General features: G+C 39.7%; 1 protein-coding gene across 1 annotated transcript; it reads right to left on the bottom strand.

Annotated features, from left to right (window-relative positions):
* Nucleotides 1-5,009: 5,009 nt before the first annotated feature.
* GPR85 (G protein-coupled receptor 85) lies at nt 5,010-9,520 on the bottom strand. The gene is made up of 2 exons (XM_040063460.2): nt 9,391-9,520; nt 5,010-7,702 (listed from the first exon to the last, which is right to left on the bottom strand). Exon 2 carries the CDS (start codon nt 7,525-7,527, stop codon nt 6,415-6,417), a length of 1,113 nt encoding a protein of 370 aa, XP_039919394.1. The 5' UTR covers nt 7,528-7,702; nt 9,391-9,520; the 3' UTR covers nt 5,010-6,414.
* Between the last annotated feature and the right edge of the window lie 16,458 nt (nt 9,521-25,978).

The following is a 25,978-nucleotide window of genomic DNA, read 5'->3' as shown; positions in this document are numbered from 1 at the left end:
ACAAGACCTAAATTTCCAGTCTTAATATGTCCAAACAGTCCTTCAGTCAAAGAAATCAAATGTTCCCTGTGATGTGTCCTAAAACTCTGCATTTAGTGTTCTGGAACAAACAGGAGAAATATCCAAAACTTAAAAGGCCTTCACAGAAAAAACAGGAAACACACGATTGTAGAGTGCCTTAATTTCAGAAATAGGATTTGTGTGTTTGAAACACAGGAAATGCTTATGTAAATGAGCAAGAACAAACAGTGATACACATCTGCATAATCAGTGCAAAGCTACAAATACATTTTACTATTAGATATGTATTTTAAAAAATAAATGGACTTGATTAAGCATGACATCAAATGTTCGACTGACAATGGGTAGGATGGAATACAGCAACTGAGATGGCATGCATATTCAAATCAATCAAACAAACAAACCAACCAACCATCCCCAAACAAAGTCAAGAATGAAACAGGTCTTCTCAGCCACCTCTGAGGGTGCCAAGAGGGCATGAAATCCCTAGCAGCTAACAGTAAGCATTTATATCTTGGCCTCCGTTTATTCTGTGACTTCTGTTTTGAGGAGACAAGCAACTATCACTTGTCTGTAGCCTATGAAAGTTGTCTAGGAATTTCTGACCTCTGATAATGCTGAATTTCTCCCATGAGAACTCAGAGTATGTGCAACCAAAGTCCTGTTTAAACTCAACATGGAGCAGATTGCAGGCCTGTGGTGGGCCAGTTCCACAGAGGATGATTTCACTATGGACAACAGCAGGATTTTAAACTGCTCCTAAAAAGGGACAAATACTTTTTTGCATGCTTCCACCTTCTGCATAGAGCAGTCATTGAGTATCTGTGCCACCCGTTTATACTATCTCAAAAACCTGATCCACCAAGATTATTACAGTGCAAAACTTTCTATTTTTAGCAATTTCTTCAATTTGCATAAGGATGTAAGCATGCTTGAACTTGATGGTTATAGAATGAAAATAAATACACATCTTTAACCAGACTGCTCTTTAATAAAGGTGAAGTAGAATTCCTGCGAAGTATCACAGGATAGTTTTGAATAATCTCTGGAGAGAGTAATTTGCCTAACATTTGGCAACCTAGTTTTGTACCTAACACAGTTTGAAGCTGATATCAGATAAATTCTGGTCTTATATCTCTAGTGGTCATTATAAAGAAAGCACAGTACAAAACCTGTGATTCAAAGAAGTCTCTCATTGGGCTGCATCAGCCAACTCAATGTTTAAAGACATTGTTCTTTAAGTACACAAATCAATAAGTACAGAAAATTTAATAGTGATTTTGTTATCTAAATTTTATAAAACATGTAGATGACTGTGATTACTTAATTTCAAATGTCTGAAGATAGTTGTTACTTATTTCCTTTCTAGACTACTAAAAAAATCTAACTTATTTACTGTGACACTCCTTTGATCATCATACAGTTATCTAATTACACAGTTCAGTTGAACAAAAACACCACCAAAATGGTTTACCACTTATAATGAGCAATTTTTAAAGTTCACCCTTCTTTTTCCACACTAGCTAGTTTAAGACCTTATCCATTTAAATGGATAGCTTCTTCATACTTTTTTCTAAATGTAAAATATGAATTATTTTCAGCCCATTCACATAAAGTCTTGGTGTATAATATCAAACTCTTTGATTTGTTGCATGTGCATTGCAAAATGTCATCTTGTCCTGTTTTTAATGGCCATGGCCGGAGTATACTTACTGCTGATATAAATCACTGATTTCTTCACACTCAAAATCACTTCAGTATACAAAAGCAGAGAAGTTCTACTGAATTTTAATTTTGAAGAACAGTATCTCAGACTGATCCTTCTCTTTTCTCTGAAAAGTCAATCAGATTAGTAGCATGGAGCTCTCAATGAATATAAATTAGAAGGAAGTTGCCTATGTGCTATGCAGAATTGTACAGGCAACTCTCAGTTGTATGTGGGTGTGTAACCCAGGTTGCAGATTAGCAGTGCTATGCTAAAACAAAGCAGAAAAAAAAGGAAAAACACCCACCATTCTTCTTTGAATTTCTGATCTCACTTTTTACTTGAGTTTAACTACATTCTTTGATAAATGTAATACACATAAGAAGTTCTTACCTACTGTGGACATGCTTTGTATCACCTGTGTGTTACCTTTATGTGGGTTAGTCTACTCCATTGCTAGTTTTAGTAATCAAGAACTGACTGTGTAACTGTGTAACTATGCAAGAGCCCAGCAGCCCACAGGTTTATTTAACATTTGCTAAAAACCAATTACTTGACAAAATACCTCCCTAACTCACCTCCAAAATCAGCAGAGTTCCCTTTAATTCTTTTTTAAACCCATGAGTGATAACAACCTGCTGCAATACTGCATTCCTATTAATATAAATAAAATGTTGACATGCCTGAAAGTCAAAGGAAAAGCAAAACAAGTGAACAAACACAATGCACTTAAAAACACAGAGACAGAGTGGACTCCTCCTCCCCCAAAGCCTAGAGACTGACAAAAAGCCATTTTATAATAAGACTTTGTAGCTGTACTAAACCCCTTGACTTTATTGGCTAACTGTACATTTTATTTATGTAGAGGGTAATTTACACCAATTATGCTTTTAAAATACAATATGCTCTTGGGCAATGCAACAAAAACAGTGGTTTCCTTGTTAAAAATTTGTGAGAAGTAAAGTTGTTTCCTGCTGCCCCCTCCCCATTCTCATTTTTCTCTGCATAATATAAACAGCATCCACTTCGTGAGCAAAGCCAAAAGGCAGAGATACCCAGTGTGCTAGCCAAGTGCCCTAAGAGCCATGAACTACAGAGGCAGCTGGAAGGAACTGGCAGTCCCTCTCCATCCTCAGGAAGGGAACCCAGACACTGACAAACCCTGGGAAGCTGCTGCAGGAGCTGATCTGCTGGGGAGGAGGACTGGCTGAGACACTTCTCAAGGAGCAGGAGAAATAAAATACTCAGTGTATGAAGCATTTACACTTGCAGAAGGATTGATGGAGATGCTGCTGAAGGGCTGGTGGGACAACAGAGGGCAGGAAAGGAACAGGCGTACACAGCCTTTTCTTCAGGGAATCTGTTTTTTTTTTTTTTTTCCCTCTCATCAGAAAATTAAAACTATTGACTTCACATTACCCATGAGCATTAAAGATCAATGCAGATATAAAATAATGTGATATTCTTTGCTATTCTGAAAAGGACTAAGCTACCAGTCCCGTAGTCTATCTTTGGCAATAGCTTAACTCCTGTACTAAAATGAAAGCAAAAGGCTTTTCATACTGTGACACTACAGTGTACTGAATTGGAATGAATCTTCTTGCTCCTTTGAATTTATACCTTAATACATTAGTTTTGATATGCTGACTAGGATCAAAATGACACTGATGGTAAAAAGTGCAAGCATTGCTTTAATTCATGTATACATACAGTTCTTGTAGGAATCCCTCTAAACTACTTGACATCCTGTACCAGTCTGTTTCACTGAGTAATAACTTTGCATAAAATCCTACTTTATATGTTGGCTTTTAATTTCACTGAACATCCCCTTGTCCTTTTAATGCTGGAGAAAAATAAAACTAAATACTTATGTCACAAGCTTTCTTACTGGCACAATTCTAAAAATCCACTTAATAAAAAGTACCTGCTCTTTCTCAGGTAGCAATACAGCATTGTTATATGGCCAAAGGAATTATATTCATATCAAAAGAAAAACATTTATCAAAATATTTGCTTTCAGACTTGTTTACTGTTTATTATTTTAATTTACATTAGTTGCTGCTTGCAAAACTTCCAGGGAAATAGTTTAATTTTTTTTTTTTTTTCCCCCCACTGCATAGTAAATACAGCCTTCTTAGTATTTCAGAAGTATATTACTGTAGAAATGCTAGGGCCTGGTTCTGCTCCAAATGAAGTTTTGGGAAAACACCAACTGACTTTATTAAGAGTTAGGTCAGGCCCCAGATTTGCAGCTTTTGAAACTTCATAGTTGAAAATTTTCTGGCTAATCATCAGAACTGACTACTTCTACAACTATATACTATTTACAACTTTATTTATATGTACTTCTTTATTACAATATGTAATATCAATGTTCCTTGTAAAGGTTACTATTTTAAAGAAATTAGACTGAAGTTATTGCCAATCAACTTTTTAATAAACTTAAGTGGGATGACTTTCAGAATTTTTCTCAACATACGGTTCAGTTTTTATTCACTCCTGCTGTCTTTGACAATTGCTTAACTGCCTTAATTTCAAAGCCTTTTTCAGAGTAATAAAAATGTCCTTTTGGTAGACGTTTATTGGTCCCATTTCATATCACGTTCTGAAACATTCCTATACTGATAAGGACTCATTATTTTAGCAATTTTTCTGTTTCAACACAGTATATAAAGCCATGCCTCTCAACCAATCAACCTCAGTATAAAAGTGTAAGTGAGGTCAAACAGATTGCTCACCAAATCTTTGATCAAGTTGTCTGATCACATATAGACACAACTGTCTGAATTGTTGCATATGTTGTATAAGGTTATCATACAAATTTCAGCATTTCCATTATTGACTGTTGCTCATGTATGTATATGTTAACTTGCTGGTCCATAAAACTACAAAAAAGGACAAAATATATCAGTACTGAATTAAGACCTCTAGTTCTTGTCCCTCCCCAAAATTAAGAAAAACCTGTGTTCTTTATGACTGATCAACTCATGATTTTGTGCTTCAGTTATACACATTTCCCAAAATTAAACTGTGAAGTTAATGTCCAATACTGTGTTGTAACTTTAAATATAACTGACATATTAGAACAGATAGATGGGTAATTATGATAAACTACACAATAGTGCTACTGCAGATAATATAATTTATCAATCCTGTGGTCCCCATCATTCATGCATTTACATTTTGGGAATACAGTGACTGCAAAGGATAATAATTCATAATGGCTACATTCTCAGTACTTCATGCTAGCTCACTAGACAAAATAAAAAAGGTTAATTGTATAACTGGAAAAATGTAAAATTTTATTCCAAGAAAATTAACAAGCTACACAGGTAAATTTTGGCAAATGCAACTTTATATTGAAATCCACACATCTGTATCTTAAAGAAGGAAAGACTCACAGACTCTAATGTATTTCTAAAATACTAAGAAATCATATTATATGCTTTCACAAGTTAAAACTTAAATAATTTAAAACAACCAATACACCAAAATGTGCAGAAAATATAAACAAGACTGTGCCTTCAGTAGAATAAATGCTTCACAAATTGTGCAAGATATCATACTAAGGCTGCGGTCTCCCCATGACAGCTGTCTTAAAATATAAACATACATCAACTGCCTGTGTTTCTCAGAACAAACTAGAAAGGGCAGCACACCTAGGGGAAAAAAAAAATAAATCATATAATCCCAATGATGTGCATATTGATTTTGGGAACCATTGGAGTAAAAAGGAAAAAAGAGGACTAAGTGATTTTTCATGCACTCCCAAATAACTGACCAGAGTTATTGATTCAATTTTCCTTGCTTATTTGCTTTAATGCTAAACAAAATGGAAGATACTAGATAACCCTTTAAGGCAACATGTGTTTATTCTGTATAATTATAACTGTTCAATTATGACTGGATATTATCATTAACGTTGCCTAACAGACTGATATCTAGCTTTTTAAAAAATATAAATAAGAATCTATTAAACTTTATACCAAATCAGCAAAAAACACAGAATACAGTTAAATGTTAGTAATTTCACTGTTAAGGAAAATGGTAATTAGAAAGAGTAATATATTTGGAGAAAAAAAAATTAAAGTCAAAATCTAAACAAAAATACTGCTTTGGAATGCTCCCCAAAACTTACTCACAAGGCAAACAGATTTGTAAGTGTGATAATCCAATAATGCATGGCACATCTTTAATCAGTTACAGTACTTGAGTCCCCAGTTTTCAGTCTTTGCAAAATAATAATTGTATGAAATGTTTTAAAGGTCTTCAGATGTCTAAAATTAGTTTTATCAACACATTAACCTCATATCAACTTAATTTATTAAGATGTCCAGTGTTAATCTTTTTGATGTTCTTATTTTATGTAGTGATATACACAGCATTTAGCACTGATACTTAGCACCTGCTACTTTCATAATCTAGATTTCAACCACATAAAGAAATTCAGGGCAGTAATTCAGTCTTTTGTTCTTAATTACAAACCTTCAGCAGTGGTCAGCAGGAACATGTTTAGGTTTAAAACAGGATTAGAGGTGAGCTATTGCAAAGACTGCAGAATGTTGCCCAAATCCTTACAGCTGCTGACATCCCATTCTTGATTTTCTCCTCAAGACATGGCTACAGGCCACAATTGCTTAGCAGAGAATGGTAGTGTTTCACAAGGCTAAAGATTTACAGATGCTCCCTCATATAACACAGTAAGGTTCCCTTGGTAACCTGGATTTTCTGCAGTAAAGAAGGGTTGTGCTGAAACAGCGCCTCAGCTCCCTGTTGGAGAAAATGCAGACAAAAGGATTGATTCCAGCTTGGGCAAAACTCATCCAGACAGCGGCCGTTAGAAATCCCCCAGGTACTACAGGCCCTCTTGCAAAAACTCTCCAGTAACAGGCTACCAAATAGGGACCCCACAAGGTCAGAAAGAGGAATGTCATGATGTAGAACATTCTGCTGATTCTCTTCTCCATTTTGAATTCATCTAAAACCAGTAGCCTCCTCCTGCCTGTGGTGTTCGCGTTTTGCCTGATTCCCAACAAGGTTGGAGGTGTGGGGCCCCTTCCAAATCCAGCCAGCCAATTAGCAGCTGCTTGACCACTCGCTCCAGGACCATGGAAAGTCCAGTTCTGGCTCACTGCTGCAACAAACTGGACTGGCTTCATTTTCCTGCGATCGTGAACAAAAAATATCAGCTTGAGGTAGACAAGCTGTGTGGCTAGGAGGATAAGGGCAAGAAGAAGCATAAATCCCAAGGAATCATTAGCCCTGAAGGAACGATGCTGGAAAGTGCATTGGTCTTCCTCCCTAATGAATGAGTAGGTGCCCACATCTAAAACTGGAGGGAAAGCCATGGCTACAGAGAGAGTCCACACCATACAGATAACAGCCAAACAAGTCCAGAAGGTCAGTCTTTTCGTATAAAAACGGTGGTGGGCAATAGCTAAGTATCTTGTGACGCTTATGCAGAATAACATGAAAGCAGTGTGAAAGCAGGACAAAACCCCCAAAAAGGCAATCACTTTGCAAGTAAGAGTCCCATATGTCCACGTAGAGCCATTTTTTACCGAGGTGAAAACAAAAGGGAAACAAATTGCAGATCTGAGGATATCTGAGCAGCAAAGATCCAACAGGAAGTAGTAAGGAGCTCTATGCAAGGTCTTATCTTTGACTAGCAAAATGGAGATCAGAAGGTTACCCACCACGCTGACTCCTATTATGAAACCCAGTGAAGTCAGTTTCAGAAAAGCTGTTAAAGGAGAGAGATTTTGTAAAATGTTGTCAGCTGCATGGCTGTAGTTCGCCATAGATGGATGGATGATATGTATATTGCCTCAGTCAAGTCTCATGATCTATATTTAAGAACAAGGAAAAAATAGATCCATACATCTTACTGAAAATGTAATCCACAAACAGAACTGATCTTGTGTCTAGTCATACAGTACATCCTCTTCTTTCTGATTTGTCATGCCATCAAAATATCTGAAAAAAAATCGAGCTATCAGTTCTTAAGTTAACACAAAATTATGTCAGAAAGTGCTATCAAAGATGTTAATTTATGGAGAACCAAATGAAGTTGTAAATTTGAGTACTATTGTTTGTTTTTAAAAAACATGAGGCTTTTTTTTTTTTAACTGACTATTTAGTATGATTGACTATTGGCAGATTTGGCTTGTTACAGTTTCACAACTGACCAATGTCCCTTATATTTGGTAGCACATATAATCTCACAGTTAAAGCCTCAGAGATTTTATGAATCAAAAGATTCCCAGTTTGCAAGCCCAAGAATTAATCACTGACATATTTCTTAAAAAAAATCCCCAAAGACTGTAGATGTTTTGACATTACCTACATTTATTTTATGGCTACAGTATTTGTCAATGTTTTAAGAGGCAACTGCTGTGTTGATATGGATCACACCCAAAGAAACCCTGCAGAATTTATGTTTTTTAACCCAAGTCACCAAAGCACATTAATCACACAATGTTAGTTTATGCATTTTGTAAGAGAAACAGTATTCACTATCCCCCTCCCTTCCTGCTATAAACCATAATTTTATCATTTAGGCTTTTAGAGAAACAGGTATCTAGACAGTCGATAGCAGTATGCTTTAGGGTGTCGTCCCCCCGGCCTCCCCCCCTTCCCCCGTGCTTTAATACAAATCATTAAAGCCTCGACATAATTCATAATAAGCAACGGTCAGTGTAAATACTGAGCAAAAATAGGCAACACAGCCAAGATATGATGCCCATGCTTTCAGAAGGACTAGTTTTGGTTATGCCTATATAAGTGCATAATTTTTTTTTGGGGGGGGGGGTATTTTTTTTTTTTTTAAGCTAATTAGGGCTCTGCGATTCCCATTAAACCTCCCAGTGAATCGTACCGGAACGTATTTCATGCAATAAAATAACAATAATAATAAAAATAACGACTGTTTGTTGCTGCTGCTTTTTTTTTTTTTTTTTTTTTTTTTTTTTTTTTTTTTTTTTTTTTTTTTTCCCTCCTGGTTTTGTTTTGTTTTTCTTTTTTCTCCCCCCGGAGCCAGGGACAGGAGCCACAGCAGGCACGATCAGGCTCCTTCGTTATTCACACGAAGTGTTTCCTATGCCACCTCGGGTGTACAAAGGATATTCCCACTGAATCCCAGCAAAATCCTTCCATTCTTACCGTCCACAAAAGAACCTGATTGCTGCTGTGTAAACAGAGGCTGATCAGATCATGGCATCGTTTTAAGACCATGAAATCAGGCTCCCCCTCCCCCTCCCGCCGCTCCCCCTCCTCCGTGGAGCTGTCCCCGCGGCGGCCGGCCCTGCCTCCGCACACACAGCCCGCACGCTGCACACGCACCGCGCCGCGGCCGCACTCACACCGCCGCTGACACACGCACTCACGGCCACGGCCGCTCCCCCGCGCCCGGCCGTGCAGGGCTGGACTGCGCCGCGCTGCAAGGCAGCCCGGGTGCCGCTGCCTGGCATCAGCCGCATCTGCCGGAGCCGTGCGAGAGCCCCCCGCTGCGGGGAGCTGGGGAGGGCGGAAGAGGCATTGTCTGTGAGGGCTTCTTCCATCATGCCACTTTGGAAACGACCCCCGCGCCCCCGAGCGGGAGAGCCCTCTCAGCACGCACCTGCAGCCGCGGCAGCCCTCGGCGCCCCCAGCCCCTCTCCTCCTACCTGTTGGTGCCTGAGATCTCCATATGCCAGAGCTGCTCCTTCCCGCCGCCGGGGGATGCTTTACCCTGGCGGTCTTTTCTATTCTTCTCTACCGTCATTCATTCTTCTTTCTCTCAATCCTTTTCCTTTTCTCTCTCTTTTTTTTTTTTTCCTTCTCTTTTTTTTAAATTCCTTTTTTTTTTTTTTTTTTTTTTTTTTGCCTGGGTACCTTGGCTGAGGATCCAGTCAGTGGCTCGGGCGGCGCATGCTCGCCGCGCCTCCCCCCTGCGCGCCGAGCCCCGTCCTCCCCTGTCGCAGCGCCACAATCTCCCTGTAACGCAGCGGCGGCCGCCTCAATGAGGGCACGGCGGGCTCGGCGGCGGCAGCCGCTGCCGTCTCAGAGAGGGCACGGCAACCTCCGCGGCAGCGGCAGCGTCCTCAGTGGTGCGCAGGCAGCCCCGGCGGCGGCAGCCTCCTCAGTGAGGGGACGGCAGCATCCTCAGCGACGGGAAGGCAGCCTCCTTGGCAGCGCGTTCCCATCGCGATGTACAGGCGAGCTGGATTTATTGGCGAGCCTGGGCAAGCCAGTGAGGAAAGGGAGGGGATGGAATTAGGTCCTGCGCTCCTTGTTTATGCCGCTGGGCTCCCCCTCCCGCCCCATTCGCTTACAGCGGGGGTCTGGAAGCGCCCGCCGCGCTGCGCGTCGCAGCCTGTCAGGAGAGGCGCCGGGAGGTTTCTTCAGCTGCCGCTGCTCGATCCTCCCGCTCTTGGCTCGTTTTCCTTCCTCCCGATTCCCACCCGGTGAATTCCTTCTTCCTGACCCCCGAGCCAGGGAGGGCTCCTTAACAAGTGCCGTCGTTCGCGGAGAGCGCATTCGCCGCGGGGCCGTGAGGACACAGCACCTTTCCCCCGGCAGCCCGTGGAGCGGCTTCCCGACGCGCAGCCCGAAGCCGGCGCAGAACCGTCAGCGCGCTCGCTGCATGGCGGCGGGGATGAACGCGGTGTCAGCCCGTTCCGTCCGCGGCAGGGCCGGCGTTCCCCCTCGGCGCGCAGGGCGGCGGCGGCGGCCGCCGCGGAGGAGCGCCCGCCCGAGCCGGCGGCCGGCGGGGATCGATCCCGAGCCGTCCCGATGATGTCATGCGGGCCGGTGGGCCGGGGCGGCGGCGCCGGGAGGCGGCGGGCTGTGGCCTGGGCCGCCGCAGGCCCCCGCACCCGCTGGCACTGACCCTCGCTGGTGCCACCGCGGCAAAACCAGGAGGAAGCGGGAAGGGCTGGGATCCCTCCGCCCTCCCGCCTCTTCGGTCTGTGTGGAAGTTTATCCGGGAGAAGTGGGAGCATGAAAGCCGTGCCCCAAGAGTAATTCGCTTTGGCTGCAAGGCGCTTCAGGAACAGCTTGTTTTGGGTCGAGAGACTTGGATCCTGAGGAGCTTCTTCCCTGGGAGCTTCCATTCAAGGCAGAATAAATCCTTCCGTGGGACAGATTTATAGGGTTGATTCATAATGTGTGTCACATCTGTGAGACCGTTAGTAGATTACAGGCATTTTTTAAGGCTCTTGTCAGGTTCGGGTTCTTTTTTTTTGACACTCACTAAAAGGCACTGGAATTGGTTGCCAAACCGCAAAATTAGCTTCAGTAGCAGCCTGACCAAGCCTAGAGGTCTGCAGCCACTGGAGAACATAACATTTAAAACCAACATCCCACTATTTCAACGACGTGACTTGTTTCAGATAAAATTTAGGCAGAAAACTGACACAAAGCTCAGGTGCCACATGATTCTTTTTTTTTTTTTTCTCCCCTACAAATGTAATTATGAGGACATGATGGTGCTCATCTTTGAGGTGGCAGGGGTTAGCTTCACTTTTTAAAATTGGCATTTTGGGTGGTTGTTAAAGTTACTACTTCAAGTTTCACTTCTCATGTGATAATCAGCTAAGCTATGCAGACCCCTCCAGATATCCTTTCTTTGTTGTTAAATATATATACCCACAGGGACACAAACAATGACCTTTGAAGTCATTCTTAAAATGTAAAGGGCAAGGAAGTAGTTTTAATGGTGTAATATAGCAAGGAGTTCTCCAAACGCCATGCATGGAAAAGAAACATTTGCAATGCACGCAGGATTAGGAAGATTTATAGTATGTAGTACTGAATGACTATAATATGGTCATAGTCAGGGCCTATTCTTACACTCCGATATGTATAAGAATGATGATTTTTTGCTAGGAGTAAACAATGCAATGCAATCATCATTACCATAAAATAGATCAAATGCCATAGGTTTGAATTTTTTTTTTCTGTCTGGGCTTTCTTTTAGAGATGTTACAAAAGTACATTGCTATGTAACATTTTAAAACTTGCTCTCCTTTTAGACCTGTAACAAACTGCTTAGAAGCAATCCGTGAAGTTCAGAATTAATTCAGTGTTCTACCACCAGTTCAGCATAAATCCATTTGTCATCATAGGCATAACATGAGAAAAAGTGTTCTCATTTTGTTCAGCAAAATGTAGGCATCTAGATTGAAGTGCCACATGACAAAGTTAGTTTCCTGTCATAGAAATCAGTGAGAAAGAGATGCATTAGGGAGCAGATTATCTCATTCTGAAACACAAATCTAAAGTCCATCATATGGCTTGAACTCCATTCTGTCTTTGCAAGGGGAGAGTCAGTTAAGAGAAACCTTTGTTGCAAAGTAAGAGAGTGGAGTGAGGTAATGCTGTGTTAAACTGTTGCACAGGTAGCAGGTCATGTCCTCCGTGTAGGGAAAAAAAATCCAAGAGTCATGGGGCTGAGAATGTGCAAGGTGAAGGCAGATGTCAAAGATGGATCCAGGAAACGAACAATCAGAAGGCAGGGACAAGAGGTATGTGAGGACAGGTGATGAGGTCTGTGCTAACCAGTTCTTCAAAACAGCTGGACTAGAGATATGAAAGGTTCAGAAAAAAAAGTGTGAGGCAGCCCACAATGCAAATTGGTTGGATAAGGGTAGCCAAGAAGAATTTCTTGAGGTTTTGGCAAAAGGAAGGATCCTGAATCTTGAATAAATTGTCCACCACACAATAAGAGCTTGGGGGGGGGGGGGGGTGGGGGGGTGGGTAACACTAAGGGCAACACAAAGAAGGCTCCAAAACACAGAGGACCGGTGGTCCCAAGCAAGCATATCAGAAGAAGTGATTACTCTTACGGAAATAACTTTCCTTGACTTTTTTTTTTTTTTTTCCTACTTACGTACTGCTGTGCCCCATGAAGGTAGGATAGAAGAAGGGAGTGTAAGGGAAGTAGAAGCAGAAGTACAAGGGGGTTCATGTACCTTATTAGAGTTAGCAGCAGGCTGATTAGAAGTTTCATGAGAAAATGAGAGGCAAGAAAATTTGGCTGATTTTTCTGATTTAGATCAAAGATCAGAACCATCTCCAAGTTTGGACAACTCTACTATAAAGTCCTTAAGAGTTACAGAGCTCTTTCATTTGCTCCTGTTTGAGTTATTTAATTATCATGACCAAGAAAATAACTGGTGAAATAATCAGTTTTGTTGGTGATGACTGAGGATTCAGTATTCCAAGTCTTTGGGTTTTTTTCCAAATTAGGTACTGTTCAAGAATGACCAAAGAACCCTGGTTAATGAATTGGATCCACTCAGTCCAGTCCCAGACTGAGTTCATCTTTTTAGAGAAACCTATTTTGATATTCTCAGTCTTTGATACCATCTGCAGGTCTGGGCAGTTCACTCCCATGAGGCGATGCTAGGGTGCACATGGCCAAGGAGCCAGGAACTTGAGTGCAGAGATGGGGCACAGTTAAATACAATAGCAGAGGAATTTGTGGGTGTGTAAGCAGCGTTTAGGGTACTTGCCATCTATTTCTTTTGAGTATATGTGCCCTGAAATTCTGTACCAGGGCTGTGAACCAGGTGAGAATGCTGCGTGATTCCCATTGTTTCGAATCTTTTCCTCAGAATGGGATAGGTTTTTGAGAAGTCTGACACTGGGAAATCTCACTAATGGAGACTGAGGTAGAGATTCTGTTAGAAGAAAGGCTAGTGATGACAGTTGAAAAGATGGGGTGAGATATTGTCCTCACTCAGGTCAGTAATGTCTCTCTCAATTTCAGTAGAATGAAGATTTCAGCACGGGGCCAGAAGTTGTCAATAGCTAAAATCTAAAGTACTCAAGTCCCTTTTATCTTGAACATTTCAGTAATTAATGTTTTTACTGACTTGAAATTTGTATGTATGGAATGTGAACCCATTGTGCATAATGTAAATTTAAGCACTGTAGGATTTTCCAATATTTCTACAACACAGGAGAGATAATCTACAAGGTGCCCACCCCTGTGCAGAGGCCAGCACGAGATTTATGTATTGCTTGAGAATCTGTGATAGATGCTAGTAAAGTGCATCTTTTCAAAGCGCTCAAGGAATTTTTTCAAGGGAACTTTCTTGCCCATGCAGTAGATTTGTGCAACTTTGGAATAGTATTTAAGTAGGACTTATATAACACAGAGACCTGTGTAGGACCCTTGCACAATAGAGAATGTCACCAGCAATATATTTGATTCTTATCCTTAGCAAAGTGTTTTCAGAGTAAAGACATTTGTTGGCAGTGTCTGGCTTCTGGGCTGGCTCTCAACACAAACATAAATTTCACTCCACACTGAAAAATCTCTTTAGTGGTCTCTGCCTCAGTGATGCATGTTTTCACCTACAAAAAAATTACATTCATGTGACTATAACAATTCTTATGGATAAGAATTATATTTTTTTAATGTTAACATCTCACCAGAGCCTCTGATATTTTATAAATATTTCTCAAAAACATTTAATTCAGTATTTAAAAAAAATATTTCATAGTTACCTTTGAAAATAAATTTTGGTTCTTAAAAGTAGATCTATGTTGCACTTCTACATAGGAATAAACAAAGACGTAAATGAAAATACACTTACCTGCCAAACACATGCAAAATGCCTTGTCCTGCAGAGGAAAACTGCTCTGTGTGATTAATGGGAGTGAGGCACGTGTCTAAAAATCCCTCTAGATACTTACCTGTGTTCTTGGGCTTCTAAATACCTTTTACTGGTTTGTTCACTGGGACTGCATTTGAAAGACTGGGCACATCTTTTGCATCTAGGTTTTGTAGATAAACTGCTACATCAGTGTTGCAGTGTTAAGTTCAGCTATTGTGCAATTTAGATAGTGTGCACATGGAATTACTTGACTTCACTTGCATATCGGGTATGCAAATGAACTTCGGTGGCCATGTGTAATTGACAATGTTAAATTGCACTGCTAATTACTTGTGGCTGCAAAAAGATAAGGTACACTTTTAAATTACTGGACTTCAGAAATGGTGGGTTTACATATATGATTAGAGGCAAAAAGGGAATAGAGAGCTCTAGTGAGTCAAAGAAAGGTTCATATGCTGTCTCTGTTTTCTGTGCACCATATATGTATTGTCCTGTGCTGAAGAATTACCAAAATGCTTGTTTTCACAGTCAAGGATGAGTGGTAAAAAGTGACGTAAAAAAGATAAAGCCAGTCACATCTACATTGATGCAGATCGATGACTGAGCTCCATAGAAGGAAAAAAAAAAAAAAAAGGAACTTCATAGTATCCGAAGAAGTAGTTTTGAGAGCATATATTTGTTGAAGATAGTATTTTTGAATGGTTGAGAATACTTGAGAGTATTTCTCTAATACTTTCATCTTGGATCTCTCCATGCAAATATATAAATAATGTAATATTCAAAATGTAATCTTTATGCAATTTGTTTAGTTCAAGTTTTGGGTTGTTTGGTTAGATTTTTTTCATGGTGGAGGTTAGGCACTATCTTGTATGTCTGTATAACAAGTCTTTTAATGTGAATTATTCTGAACTTGCAGTTTTGTTAGTGGGAAGCACTGAAATTTGTATTCCATCAACAGTTTTTAGTTAATGTGGGCAGCACTGTAAAGATGCCTCAGTAACAGTGCCTACAGCAGGACCCTGAACTGCTGACCTCAGGAAGACTAATCTTACCTGCACACCTAGGGAGGAGAAAGAACCTCTTGCCAGAACATCAAAATAATGTGAACCAAGCTTAGTGAAGCTCCTACTACATCCAGTCTCTTCACTCTCTTTCTATGCCAGAAAACCTGTTGGTGTTTTGGTAATTGAATGTGGAACAGGAGGGAGAATACTTTCTTCTTTTTCTATACAAAAAATAAAATCCCTTTCCTTACAAATCTTGTAGATAGGATTTGTTGAAGAATGTGCATAGACATAAGGAATAGTTTTACAGAAATAGTGATTCATTTATTTAATGTATTTTCATCTGCTGTTTAATTAATGCAATTAATTGTAGATCTTTTAGTCTTTCAACCACTGTAAATATATTCCATTTGTTTTTCTCTGCATGACATATGGTAATGCGAATATATTGCAGTGGTACCATTCAACAACCAAAATATTTGAAAGCAGCTGAACACATTCAGAATTCACGACTAAATCACCATGGATGAAAAGTATGATTTTTGCGTAAGGCTTATCTAACAAATAATATGAAAAAAATCTGGTGAGAAACAGGTAGAAAGCATTCCAGAATTTAGAAGTTAAATTGGGAGCAATGAGCCAGGACCATAATGATGTTTTGTTTCTGATGCATGGCTAAGCAACCTTGATGTCTTCACTGACTGCTCTCCTATCTTATCATATGACTCTGTATCAATGACTTTGGGTAGAAGGGGAGCACTCGCTTACGAGAAAAGATTTCCTGTCAATGCAAGTCAGCACCTCAGGACCATTAACATGAAAAGCTCTGTTAATTTGCTGCAGTGGGTGAATCTGTTACAGTGATTTTAGAAGTGTTGTCTGTTAGCCTTGGAAAACTTGTAGATTTTCTTTTTTAAACAAAGTGGTTTGTGTTTTTTGTGCACCTCAACCCTTCTGAGGTATTATGTTTCATAGTCCTTTTGTCTACGCGATTTTGATTTTCAGTAAAATGCTTTCCCACAGCTATACAGTACTCCTGGTTTGCCTTGCTAAATGGAAATTCAGGTCTTGAAATCAGCTAACCCCGCTGAAGCACAGAGCAGCTCTGCAGTGTCATGGTCATTAACAGTGCCAATCACAGCATTCAGGAACACATTTTTCCTATCACCATTACAGGCACCAGTGGAACACTGTGGAGCAAAATGAATGGGGTTACTGACATTACAGAACAGAATGCTTGCCTTGAGGAGCAAACTTGAAAATGCTTGAGAGACAGGGGAAAGATGACTTCTTCCAGCTGAGCTGTGTCCAACTTTTTTATGCATCCTATATAAAGCAAAGACAGACTTATGTGAGATGCACACAACTTTACCTGTTATGTAAACCTGGTTTACTCCAAGGCCTTTCATAGTTTTCCGGCATGTATAGGTATGTGCAGAATATTCTTTGGCTGGGGTGACTGCTGGATTAGCAGGTTTTTCTCCCCTCTGTTTTAGTGCTGTTGGTTCACTAGAGATTATTAGGATGTAGTTGGGGCCTAATGAAAGGAGTGATTATGGTTCATTATTTTTCATACATTTTCTGTCATGAAGCTATATAATGCCTAAGTGAATTTATGCCAATTTCTTCCCTTCCTTCTCTTTTAAACATGAAGGCTGATTTTAGTGAAGTCTGATACATGAGCAGAGAGGTCTCAGAGGTGAGGTTCCTATAAATTTTGTGAATGTAGGTGTTGGCTGCTTGTCCTAGAGTTTACCTTTTTCCCTTGGCTGGCCTCCAATTTCAGACTGGCCACCACTCTCTAGGGACCCATGTCTGTATCTGAGGCTTCAGCCTATCGTCATTCATCTGCTGGTCAAAACAGGTCATGGCTTAGAGTTTTAATCCCATTCTCGGTGTCTTGGTGACCTGGCTTGGCTACGCTCAGCTGTGCAGCTGAATAGGACCCTGGGTATGTCCCTGTGGTTTCTGCATCCAGGGCAGAACGGCAGGCAGCAAAGGCCATGTTGGTTTTGTGACAGGCTGCACATTGACCTGTTCAGTATCAATCTGATCCATGTCCACACTGCTGAGCTCCTCTTGCCTCTGCTGCAGTTAACTGCACCACTTCTTCCTGCGCTCATGGAATTATTTGCATGACTATTATCAGTGCACAGGGATATATGTCAAATCAATCATTTTTGTAGAGCTGAGATATATAAATAATACCATTTTCTGCTATCTTTAAGGTGGGTTAGAGGTGAATCATGGAATGGACAGAATGTTGTAGGATTAGAGAGACTATTTAACAATAGAATTTTCTACTTCTAGCAATATACTGAGGGGGGATTTAAAAATAATAGGATAAAATAGGATAACTGTCACTGACATCTTTCAAAGCTTTTAGGCGGTGCTCAGGGACAAAAAGTAACAGTGTCCATGTAAGAAATATTTATTTTTTGCTGATATGACCAGTTCACATCTAAGCATTTGCCTTCCTGCAAATCTATTGTTCAAGTTTTAAGATAACACATATAGTGTACACATTATACATATATGTATAGATATTACAGATATGTATATATGTGTGTATTATATAGTATTGTTTTCTGACTCTGGATTGATTTAAAGTTCTGTAAAGAAAATATAAATAGTTTTAAAAGGTATACTGATGAATGATAATTGCTTTGAATGCACAAGATTGAGACAATGGAGAGTCAAATCTGTAATGCCTGAGGTGGAGGGTGAACATTGGTTTTGCAAGCAGTTACCATGAATATATGTTCTCCTACCAAGATTCCAGTCTGATGAATTAGAAAGTGAAAATAGTTTTGGATGTTCATGTCAGATCAGCTGCTAACTGTTCACTGCAAATAATTTGATACCTAGAACCTTATGCCATGGTCCCATTTTGTCAGTTTGTTGGATATAAAGATAGAAATATTCTCATTTATATGTAGAACTAGGAGAAATAAGTTTTATACTTACGAGGATGCAGAGAATAGTCTCTCTCAATAAAGGTAGACCATCTTGTTAAGAAACGCAACAGTTTGACTTCTACAGATACTATCAGAACAGTACTTTGACGGCACAGTAGGAGGAACTGCATAAATGCAGCTCTGATGTAACTAAAAGTGTAAATATTAATTTACTACTGCATTGCCTGTTTCATGGAGGTATGAAAGAATGAATGTTTTACTTGAATTGTCACCTGCAAAACTGGTCAAGCCTAATAGTAGCAAATGGCATATTTTTGCTAAATCAGACTAGTATTTGCATGTGGTCAGGCAACTTTTGAGTGTGGTATTTAAAGAAAAGAGTGAAACATTGAGCAGAATCAGGATGTTGCACTGTACTAGATAAGACAGTCGGCTGGCAGGAGAAACACATGGGATTTGGTCCCAACTAATTAGATGGTTTAGTGCTGGTTTTGCTTTGTTTTCTAATTGACTACATAATGTCAGGCTATGGAGCTGAGACCTGGACCTAAATCTTGCCCTAAGAGGCAGGTATTCTAAGCAGCAAACATGGAAATCAGTCTCTTTTGCCCACATGCCACTTTCCCTCTCTCATTGTTCTTGCATTTTTATGGCTAGAGAGTCCAGGATAAACAGGATACCATGCTTTTCAGGCCTGTACTCTCTAGTACTTCAGAGAACTTTTATTGGAGGTGGGAGACTGGGCTTGAGTTCCAGATCTTCTGTTTTGTGCAATGTCAGTAAATACTAGGTGGAAAAAAGCTGGATTTCCAGCACTGTTTGGACATTCACTGGACTCCGCACTACTGCTGGTGTACCTTACCTGAACACACCACTCAGCTCAGACTCTTGTAAGGACATTGCTGGGAGCAAGACATTTAGATTATGCGCTGTATCACATCTGGACCACAGGAATTCTGCACTGCACTCTCTTGGTCACTTCTGCATGGGAAACAAAAGCTTGCAACCTCACGTCTAAAAGGCAAATGTCAAATGTCAATTGAAAAGTTAGCACTGCTAAGTCTTTCTGTTGCTGCAGTGAGGGATTTCTGGGTCCTTTTTTTAAGGATTCTGCTCAAGTCATGTTTTAGATAATTAAACTACCTCTTAAGCTCTTACAGTTCCTCACTGAATATATTTTTAAAGTCCCACTGTACTTATTTGTTCTCCATTAATAAAACAAAATGTGGAAATAAGAGATCAAAATAACATTAATCTGTTTTTCCTAATCTGAGATATGCATGTGGACAAAAATGCTCTTTTAACAAGTCAACACAACAGCTCCTCACAGTACAGTACCAGCAGTAACCAAATAAAACAGACCTGTTGTGTAATTCTGTGCCGCATTGTAAATTTGGTATTAATGTGATGCTTCAAAACCTAACAGAACATTTAGTTGGTATACTGTATCTGTCTATTATGTATATCTCTTCATAAATATGCATGCATAACAAAACTGGCAATTTGAAGAATTTATGTAAAACTTATGAATTCTCTTTGAAATTACAGGTCCTCAAGATATATCTGTTTCAACCTGCATGCTCTATATTGATGAAAAGAAAGAAGTTCTTTCTTTTTTTCCTAACCTTTTTAGTGCACTGAATTTTCAAAGGACACTGCCACAAGGCCAACCATGGAACATAATGAAATACCGGCAAGCTGAAATCAGGTGGAAGATCTTCAGACAAAAAGAGCTGCCAATTGCTCAGAATGATTTATATTCTCATGTAGGTTAGTTACCAAAACATGGATCACATCTTGAGAAAGATGGGTGATGCTGAAAAAGAAGTAATAAAAGGGAAGAAAAGCAAAAGGTAGAAAAAAGGAAGGTAACTAAATGGCCATTCTGGAGTAACACATAAGAAATCAGAAGAAAAAGTTGTTGCAGGAATGTAAGAAGTTGTTTTCTGCTGTCACAGCTGGACAGAGACAGTTGAAAACATAAAATTAGTGGAATTACAAGGCTAGATTCAAATTAATTTTTGACCAATTTAGGCAAACTTAGTTAGAGAAAAAATGGAGCTGGGATAACCTTAGGTGGATGCAGTGAGAAGCTGGAGAGAGCGAAAATAAACGCCTTATTTATGAAACTTTCAGACTTCTGGTATACTTGGCAGTCTTGAAATAAAATGATGAACATATTTAAACCAAAACTATTTTAAGGTGAGGTAGGTTTTCAACCCTTAAACTCTTTAACCTTTATTTAAAAATCTGTAAATTTGGGCTATGGATGTTCAAGTATGGTTCCTAGTGAGCAGATATGCTTGCAAAACAAAAAGCAAAATGTGTTTTTTTTAATATAAAAAGCCTACATGTTAATTCATGCCTAGGGGCTTCTGAAATTGAAAAATACAAGAATAGTAGGAGGATGAATATTTGCTTGTACTAAGATTATGTTGAAACTTGAACATTGAACTTCTAAGTGCTAAAATGAAGAAAGAGATAGAAGTCTAGTAGACTTTGACTCAGCATTATGGTTTAAGGCTCAGGCATGCTGTGATGTGAAAAAAAAGTGCATTATATAGCAGTTTTGAGAAAGGATTTCTCAAGCCTCTCTACCAGGGGATGGTGAAAGATTTGTTCTGGTTGTTTCAGTGTGAGCATCCTAGAAGGAACTTCGGGAACCAGTGTAGTCTATGGGTTTCTATTACTTTGGTGGTAAGTTTAAAGAAACATACATACTTACAATACTCTTTACAAATGTCCCAGTTTCATAAAAGCTACATCTTTGTCTGCCTTTGTAATAAGACCAGAAATAGTTACTGTAAGCTAGTGACAGGGACCAACTGTTTCAAAAATGAAAAACATTTTTGAAAAAAAAAATTCACTCATGAGGTTTATTTACTTAGAATTTATTTCTTGTGAGACTAGATTGCAGCTTTTGAAGCACGGGATAAAAGGAAAGTGGGGTTGCAACACCAGATAATGAAAAGACAAAAACCCAGTTCTGTAAGAGGACGCAGAATTCTTACTGATCAAATTGCTTAGCATGCAAGAGTATATTTAAGGTATGTCTATCAATGCCTCTGCCCTGTTTCTATGACATTTATTTCCCAAAGCATGTATTTTACACTGAATTAGGCAACTTCCATTGTCCTGAGTGATAACAGTTGACTTTATGGTATATTAAGGCAGCAGACTGGCAATTATTATGTGCAGTCAATTTCAGATTATTTTGGTAGTGTAGATAAAGTGATCACATGCTTTATATTCACTACTGGAAGGTCAGTATCCCTTTGGAAATAGAAGGGATTTTAATTCTTAATTCCTATTAAATCTATTGGGAGTTAAGTAGAGAAACCTCTGGCAAAACACATGAAATTTCAGATTTCTAGTCCTTTACATTTCTATTTATAGCTATAAAGATTTCCTTGCTGGCCCTTCTGAAATTGAGAGCATGTAATCCTTTTTACTGGGATTTCAGTGTTACTTTGGACAGAAAAAGAGAACCTATGAAGTTCTTATTTAATACATAGAACCTCATGACTAGTTGAAAGGCTTTCCTAGGGAACGGCTGGACACAAACAGATTGTTTTTATTATGGAAATAGTAAGAACAAGGCAGAAAGGTAAGCAGAGGTACATTAGTCATGTATGGCACACATACATTAAAAGTGTGCAAAGAGGCACTTTTTATTAGCGTGATGTCCTTGAGACTGGGCTGACTTGTGGATTTTCCATTGCCTTTGTTGATAAATCTTGGGGGGGGGGGGGCAAAACAGTAGAGTCTAAGTTAAATACACAAGTTCTGAAGTGTGTTTATGGAGTAAGAGTGGGGAGAAAAATTGTTTTCTAATATTTATTAAGATGTAGGTCAAATAATTTACTGGTAGCAGACTGAGAAAAAAAAAAGAAAAAAAAGACAGAACCTATTTTAAGAACCAATTTAGATTTTCACATAAATGGAAATCAAGAATAATTCTGCTGCATTACACAGAAGTGCAAGGGCTGGTGCAAGGTCAGAATGAAGCCTCTTGTGTTTTCTGTTCAAAATGAATTTAAATCAGGATGACTGCACTGATTTCAGCAACTTCAGGCTGTTTTTAAACCAGATGAAAATTTGGCATTCAGTTATCACAATAAATAATTCAGCTAATATTTTTCTAAGGAAAGAGATGTAGATGGAGACTAATGTGCCTGCAGTTCCCAATGAGCACCATCTGGTGCAAGGTGCACTACTGATCAAATGCAAGGGCCTCTCCATCCTGTCAATGCATCTACTGCACCCAAACCTGTATTTTGTATTTGACCTTGTCCTAAGCTCCCACTGACACCAATGGGAACTAGGTCTTTTATCATGGCCATCAAATTTTTTAAATATTTTCAGAATGTTGACTTGGGCAGGAGTTGACATAATTCACATTTGAGGCTTTACACTGAAGCAGTTGAATTCCATTTGGAGTACAGTACTAGCCCCATAAACCCATCTCTATAAATCCCACTCCAAAAAGAGGATTAGTGTACATGTGTTGCATTTGCTCCTCTTTTTCCATAACCTTTTAATGCCTCAGGGATTGAGTTTCACTAGACACAGTGGGAGAATCCTGGTACATCTGGTTTCCCTGTGGTCTTACATGATGACTGAACAGCCTCACAGCTTTTGCAGTCAGGTTCCCTATGGGCTCACACTGTGATTAGATTTGTTCACCACAAATATATCCTTGTTTGCATGGAGATACGAATGAATTGAGCTTCTGTATGTGCATCCCATTTACAACTAGGATTTCATAGAATCATACAGTAAATTAGGTTGGAAAGGACCTCTGGAGGTCACCTTCTACAATTCTTGGCTCAGACTTTTCCCCAAGATGTTTTCTCTAAGATGTTTTTTTTGGATGGATAGTTTAGAATATCCTTTCATCTGACAGTGTCCTCTGCTTTTCTACTTCTCCTGGGTGTATCACCCCAGCCCACATGGATACTGTATTTTAAAAGGTTATATACTGGGTTTTTAAAAATTAAGTGTACCAACAATATTAAATTTTGAAACGTGAACTCTGGCATGAAAGGTTAAAGATGTATCTATCAGCCACACAGATATTACTGAATGTTTAAACAAATATCTCATCACCTATTTGGCTTTTTTTCACAGTAGGAGATGAATCGACGGAGCGAGAGGGTAGCAGTGGCCTGGGCATGCATTTGGCACCCAGGGAGACACAGCTGTCTGTCGCTTCCTAGGCAAGATTTGAGGTTAGCCAGCACCCTGTGCATCAGGGCAGCCTGCTGCTCTAGCCCTGGCATGGGGGATGGTTGTGGCAAAGTTATATGGGTTTCAGAAGGCAGTATGGTCACCCCTTTAGAAGAGCTGGATTTCAATTTAAGACAATAAAATTTTTTGAGCTGACATCATACAGATCTGCAGTAGAGCCATAATTATTACTAAATAATATGTACTTTTTCTCCAAAAAGCACTTTTTGCCCATTTTTCATATTACATATATTTTTGTGATTTATGGGATTTTTTTCTACAAATACAACAGGATGAAAAACATGGCTGTGTGATATTTAGTGCTGAATAGTTGTTTCTTATTGGCTACTGCTCCATATAAACAATCAGCATCCTTAATTTTATTTTTTAATTATTACTTTTTACAAAAAAGGACTTTTTTCAGTATAGATCACTCTATAGATTATATACTGTCTGAAAATATAAGATAGACTTTTGGAATTTGATCACAAATGGCGTTTCTGAAAAGATCAAAATTTTAAAAAGCTTAATTGTTCCTTGCTTTTCACACAGATGCTGAAACAAATATGTGCTGTTGAGGAAAAATGAGTCAATATGTCTTCTGCTGATCTTCTAGGTAATTTGAATAAATAAAAAATAAAGTTTAAAACTGCTACCATGGGACTTATGAGCAATCATGTTAGGTTAAAGACTGAGAAATAAGTGCAGGATTTAAGCATGTAATTTCCATAACCATATCAGTTCAGAAATACGTTGGCAGAAAATGTCCTTGAAAAGTTTTAGAATTACAGACATCCGCATTTCACAGGTAAGTTATGAAATGGAAAGTGAACAGATTTTGATAAAGTAACCATTTTCTTCACTTTATTTCTGCTGAGATTAAAATTGGTCATGTTTTAGGATGGTTTCTTTTCTGTGAAAGGGTAAGAAAAGACATGGAGTTACTTTATTTATTATTAGCACTATCACTGTGTGTGCAATCAGCAGCACAAACAGAAGAATGGAAAAACAGAAGAAAAAGACAGACCCTTCTCTTTTAAGTTTTACAGAACTGTGTTGCCCTGCAATGCTTTAGCTCTGTTCAGAAAAAGAAGGTAATTTTCAAGCTTTTATACTTGCCAGGTGGAGAGTAGCAGTATGAAGATGTATATAAAATTTTAGTGCCTTGAATGAGTGGCAGCTGAAGAAGCTGCCAGTACTGTTGATTCCAGTTGAAATTTCCAAGACAATGGCTAATGAGGAGGAACACATCCAATACAGGAAGACTGAAGCAGAACACAAACTTTAGCCCAACCCAGCACCAACATCTAGTTTTCTGCATCAGTGTGCTTGTGGACACAATTCTCTCTTCCCCGCCTCTAATGTTTGCAGCTCCTAGGTCTGATGGAGGGCACCCTGCTTTCAGGCCTTCACTTACGCTGTGTAATGCACCTTCAGCAAATTTGCTGATGACACCAAGCTGTGTTGTACAGATGACCCACCAGAGGAAAGGGATGCCTTCCAGAGGGCCTTGACAGGCTTGAGTGGTGGGATCCCATGTGAACTCATCTCATGAAGATCAACAAGGCCAAGTGCAAGGTCCTATACCTGGGTTAGGGCAATCACAGACAAACCTACAGGCAGAGTGGAGAGGTGATTCAGAGCAGCCCTGGAGAGAAAGACTTGAGGGATGATGGTTGACGAAAAACTCAACATGAGCCAGCAGCGTGCACTCACAGCCCATAAAACCAACTGTCCTGCGCTGTATCAAAAGGAGTGTGGCCAGTAGGTCGAAGGAGGTGATTCTCCTGTTCTACTCTGCTCTTGTGAGACACCACCTGGACTACTGGGTAGAGTCCTAGTGCCCTCAACAGAAGAAGGGCATGGAACTCTTGGACCAAGTCCAGAGGAGGGCCATGAAACTCATGACTTCCCCTAAAAGACAGGGTGAGAAAGTTGGGGCTGTTCAGCCTGGAAAAGATAAGGTTGCATAGACCTCATAGCAGCCTTCCAGTATCTGAGGGAGGCCTGTAGGGAAGCCAGAGATGGACATTTCATCAGGAACTGTAGTGACAGGACCGCGAGTAATGGGTACAAATTGAAAGAGAGGAAATTTAGGTTAGATATTAGGAAGAAATTTTTAACTGTGATGGTGGTGAGACACTGGAACAAGTTGCCCATGGAGGCTGTGGTTGCTCCAATCCTGGCAGTGTTCAAGGCCAGGCTAGAAAAGGTCTAGAGCAACCATGTCCCTGCCCATGGCATAGAGAGTTGGGACTAGAAGGTCTTTAAGGGCCATTCAAACCCTTAACAGTCTATAATTCTATGATTCTATGGGTCTCTTTGCTTAGCACAGTAAAGGGGCATTTTGGTTTATTTTTCTCATGAAAATCTGTTTTGATCTGATCAGAAGAATGATCCAGAAACAAAAGGCTCTGCTGACTGCCTAGTATGCCTGTACCTTAATGTGACAGAACTTCCCACACATTTTCAAATTCCATTACAGAGAAACTGAGC

Source organism: Hirundo rustica, chromosome 4 (assembly GCF_015227805.2).
Source record: "Hirundo rustica isolate bHirRus1 chromosome 4, bHirRus1.pri.v3, whole genome shotgun sequence".
NCBI lineage: Eukaryota > Metazoa > Chordata > Aves > Passeriformes > Hirundinidae > Hirundo > Hirundo rustica.
This window is presented reverse-complemented; position numbering and strand designations above follow the sequence as displayed.

Bases quoted from the DNA above. Each gene is read 5' to 3' on its own strand.
- GPR85 (XM_040063460.2), bottom strand. From the start codon at position 7,527: ATGGCGAACTACAGCCATGCAGCTGACAACATTTTACAAAATCTCTCT.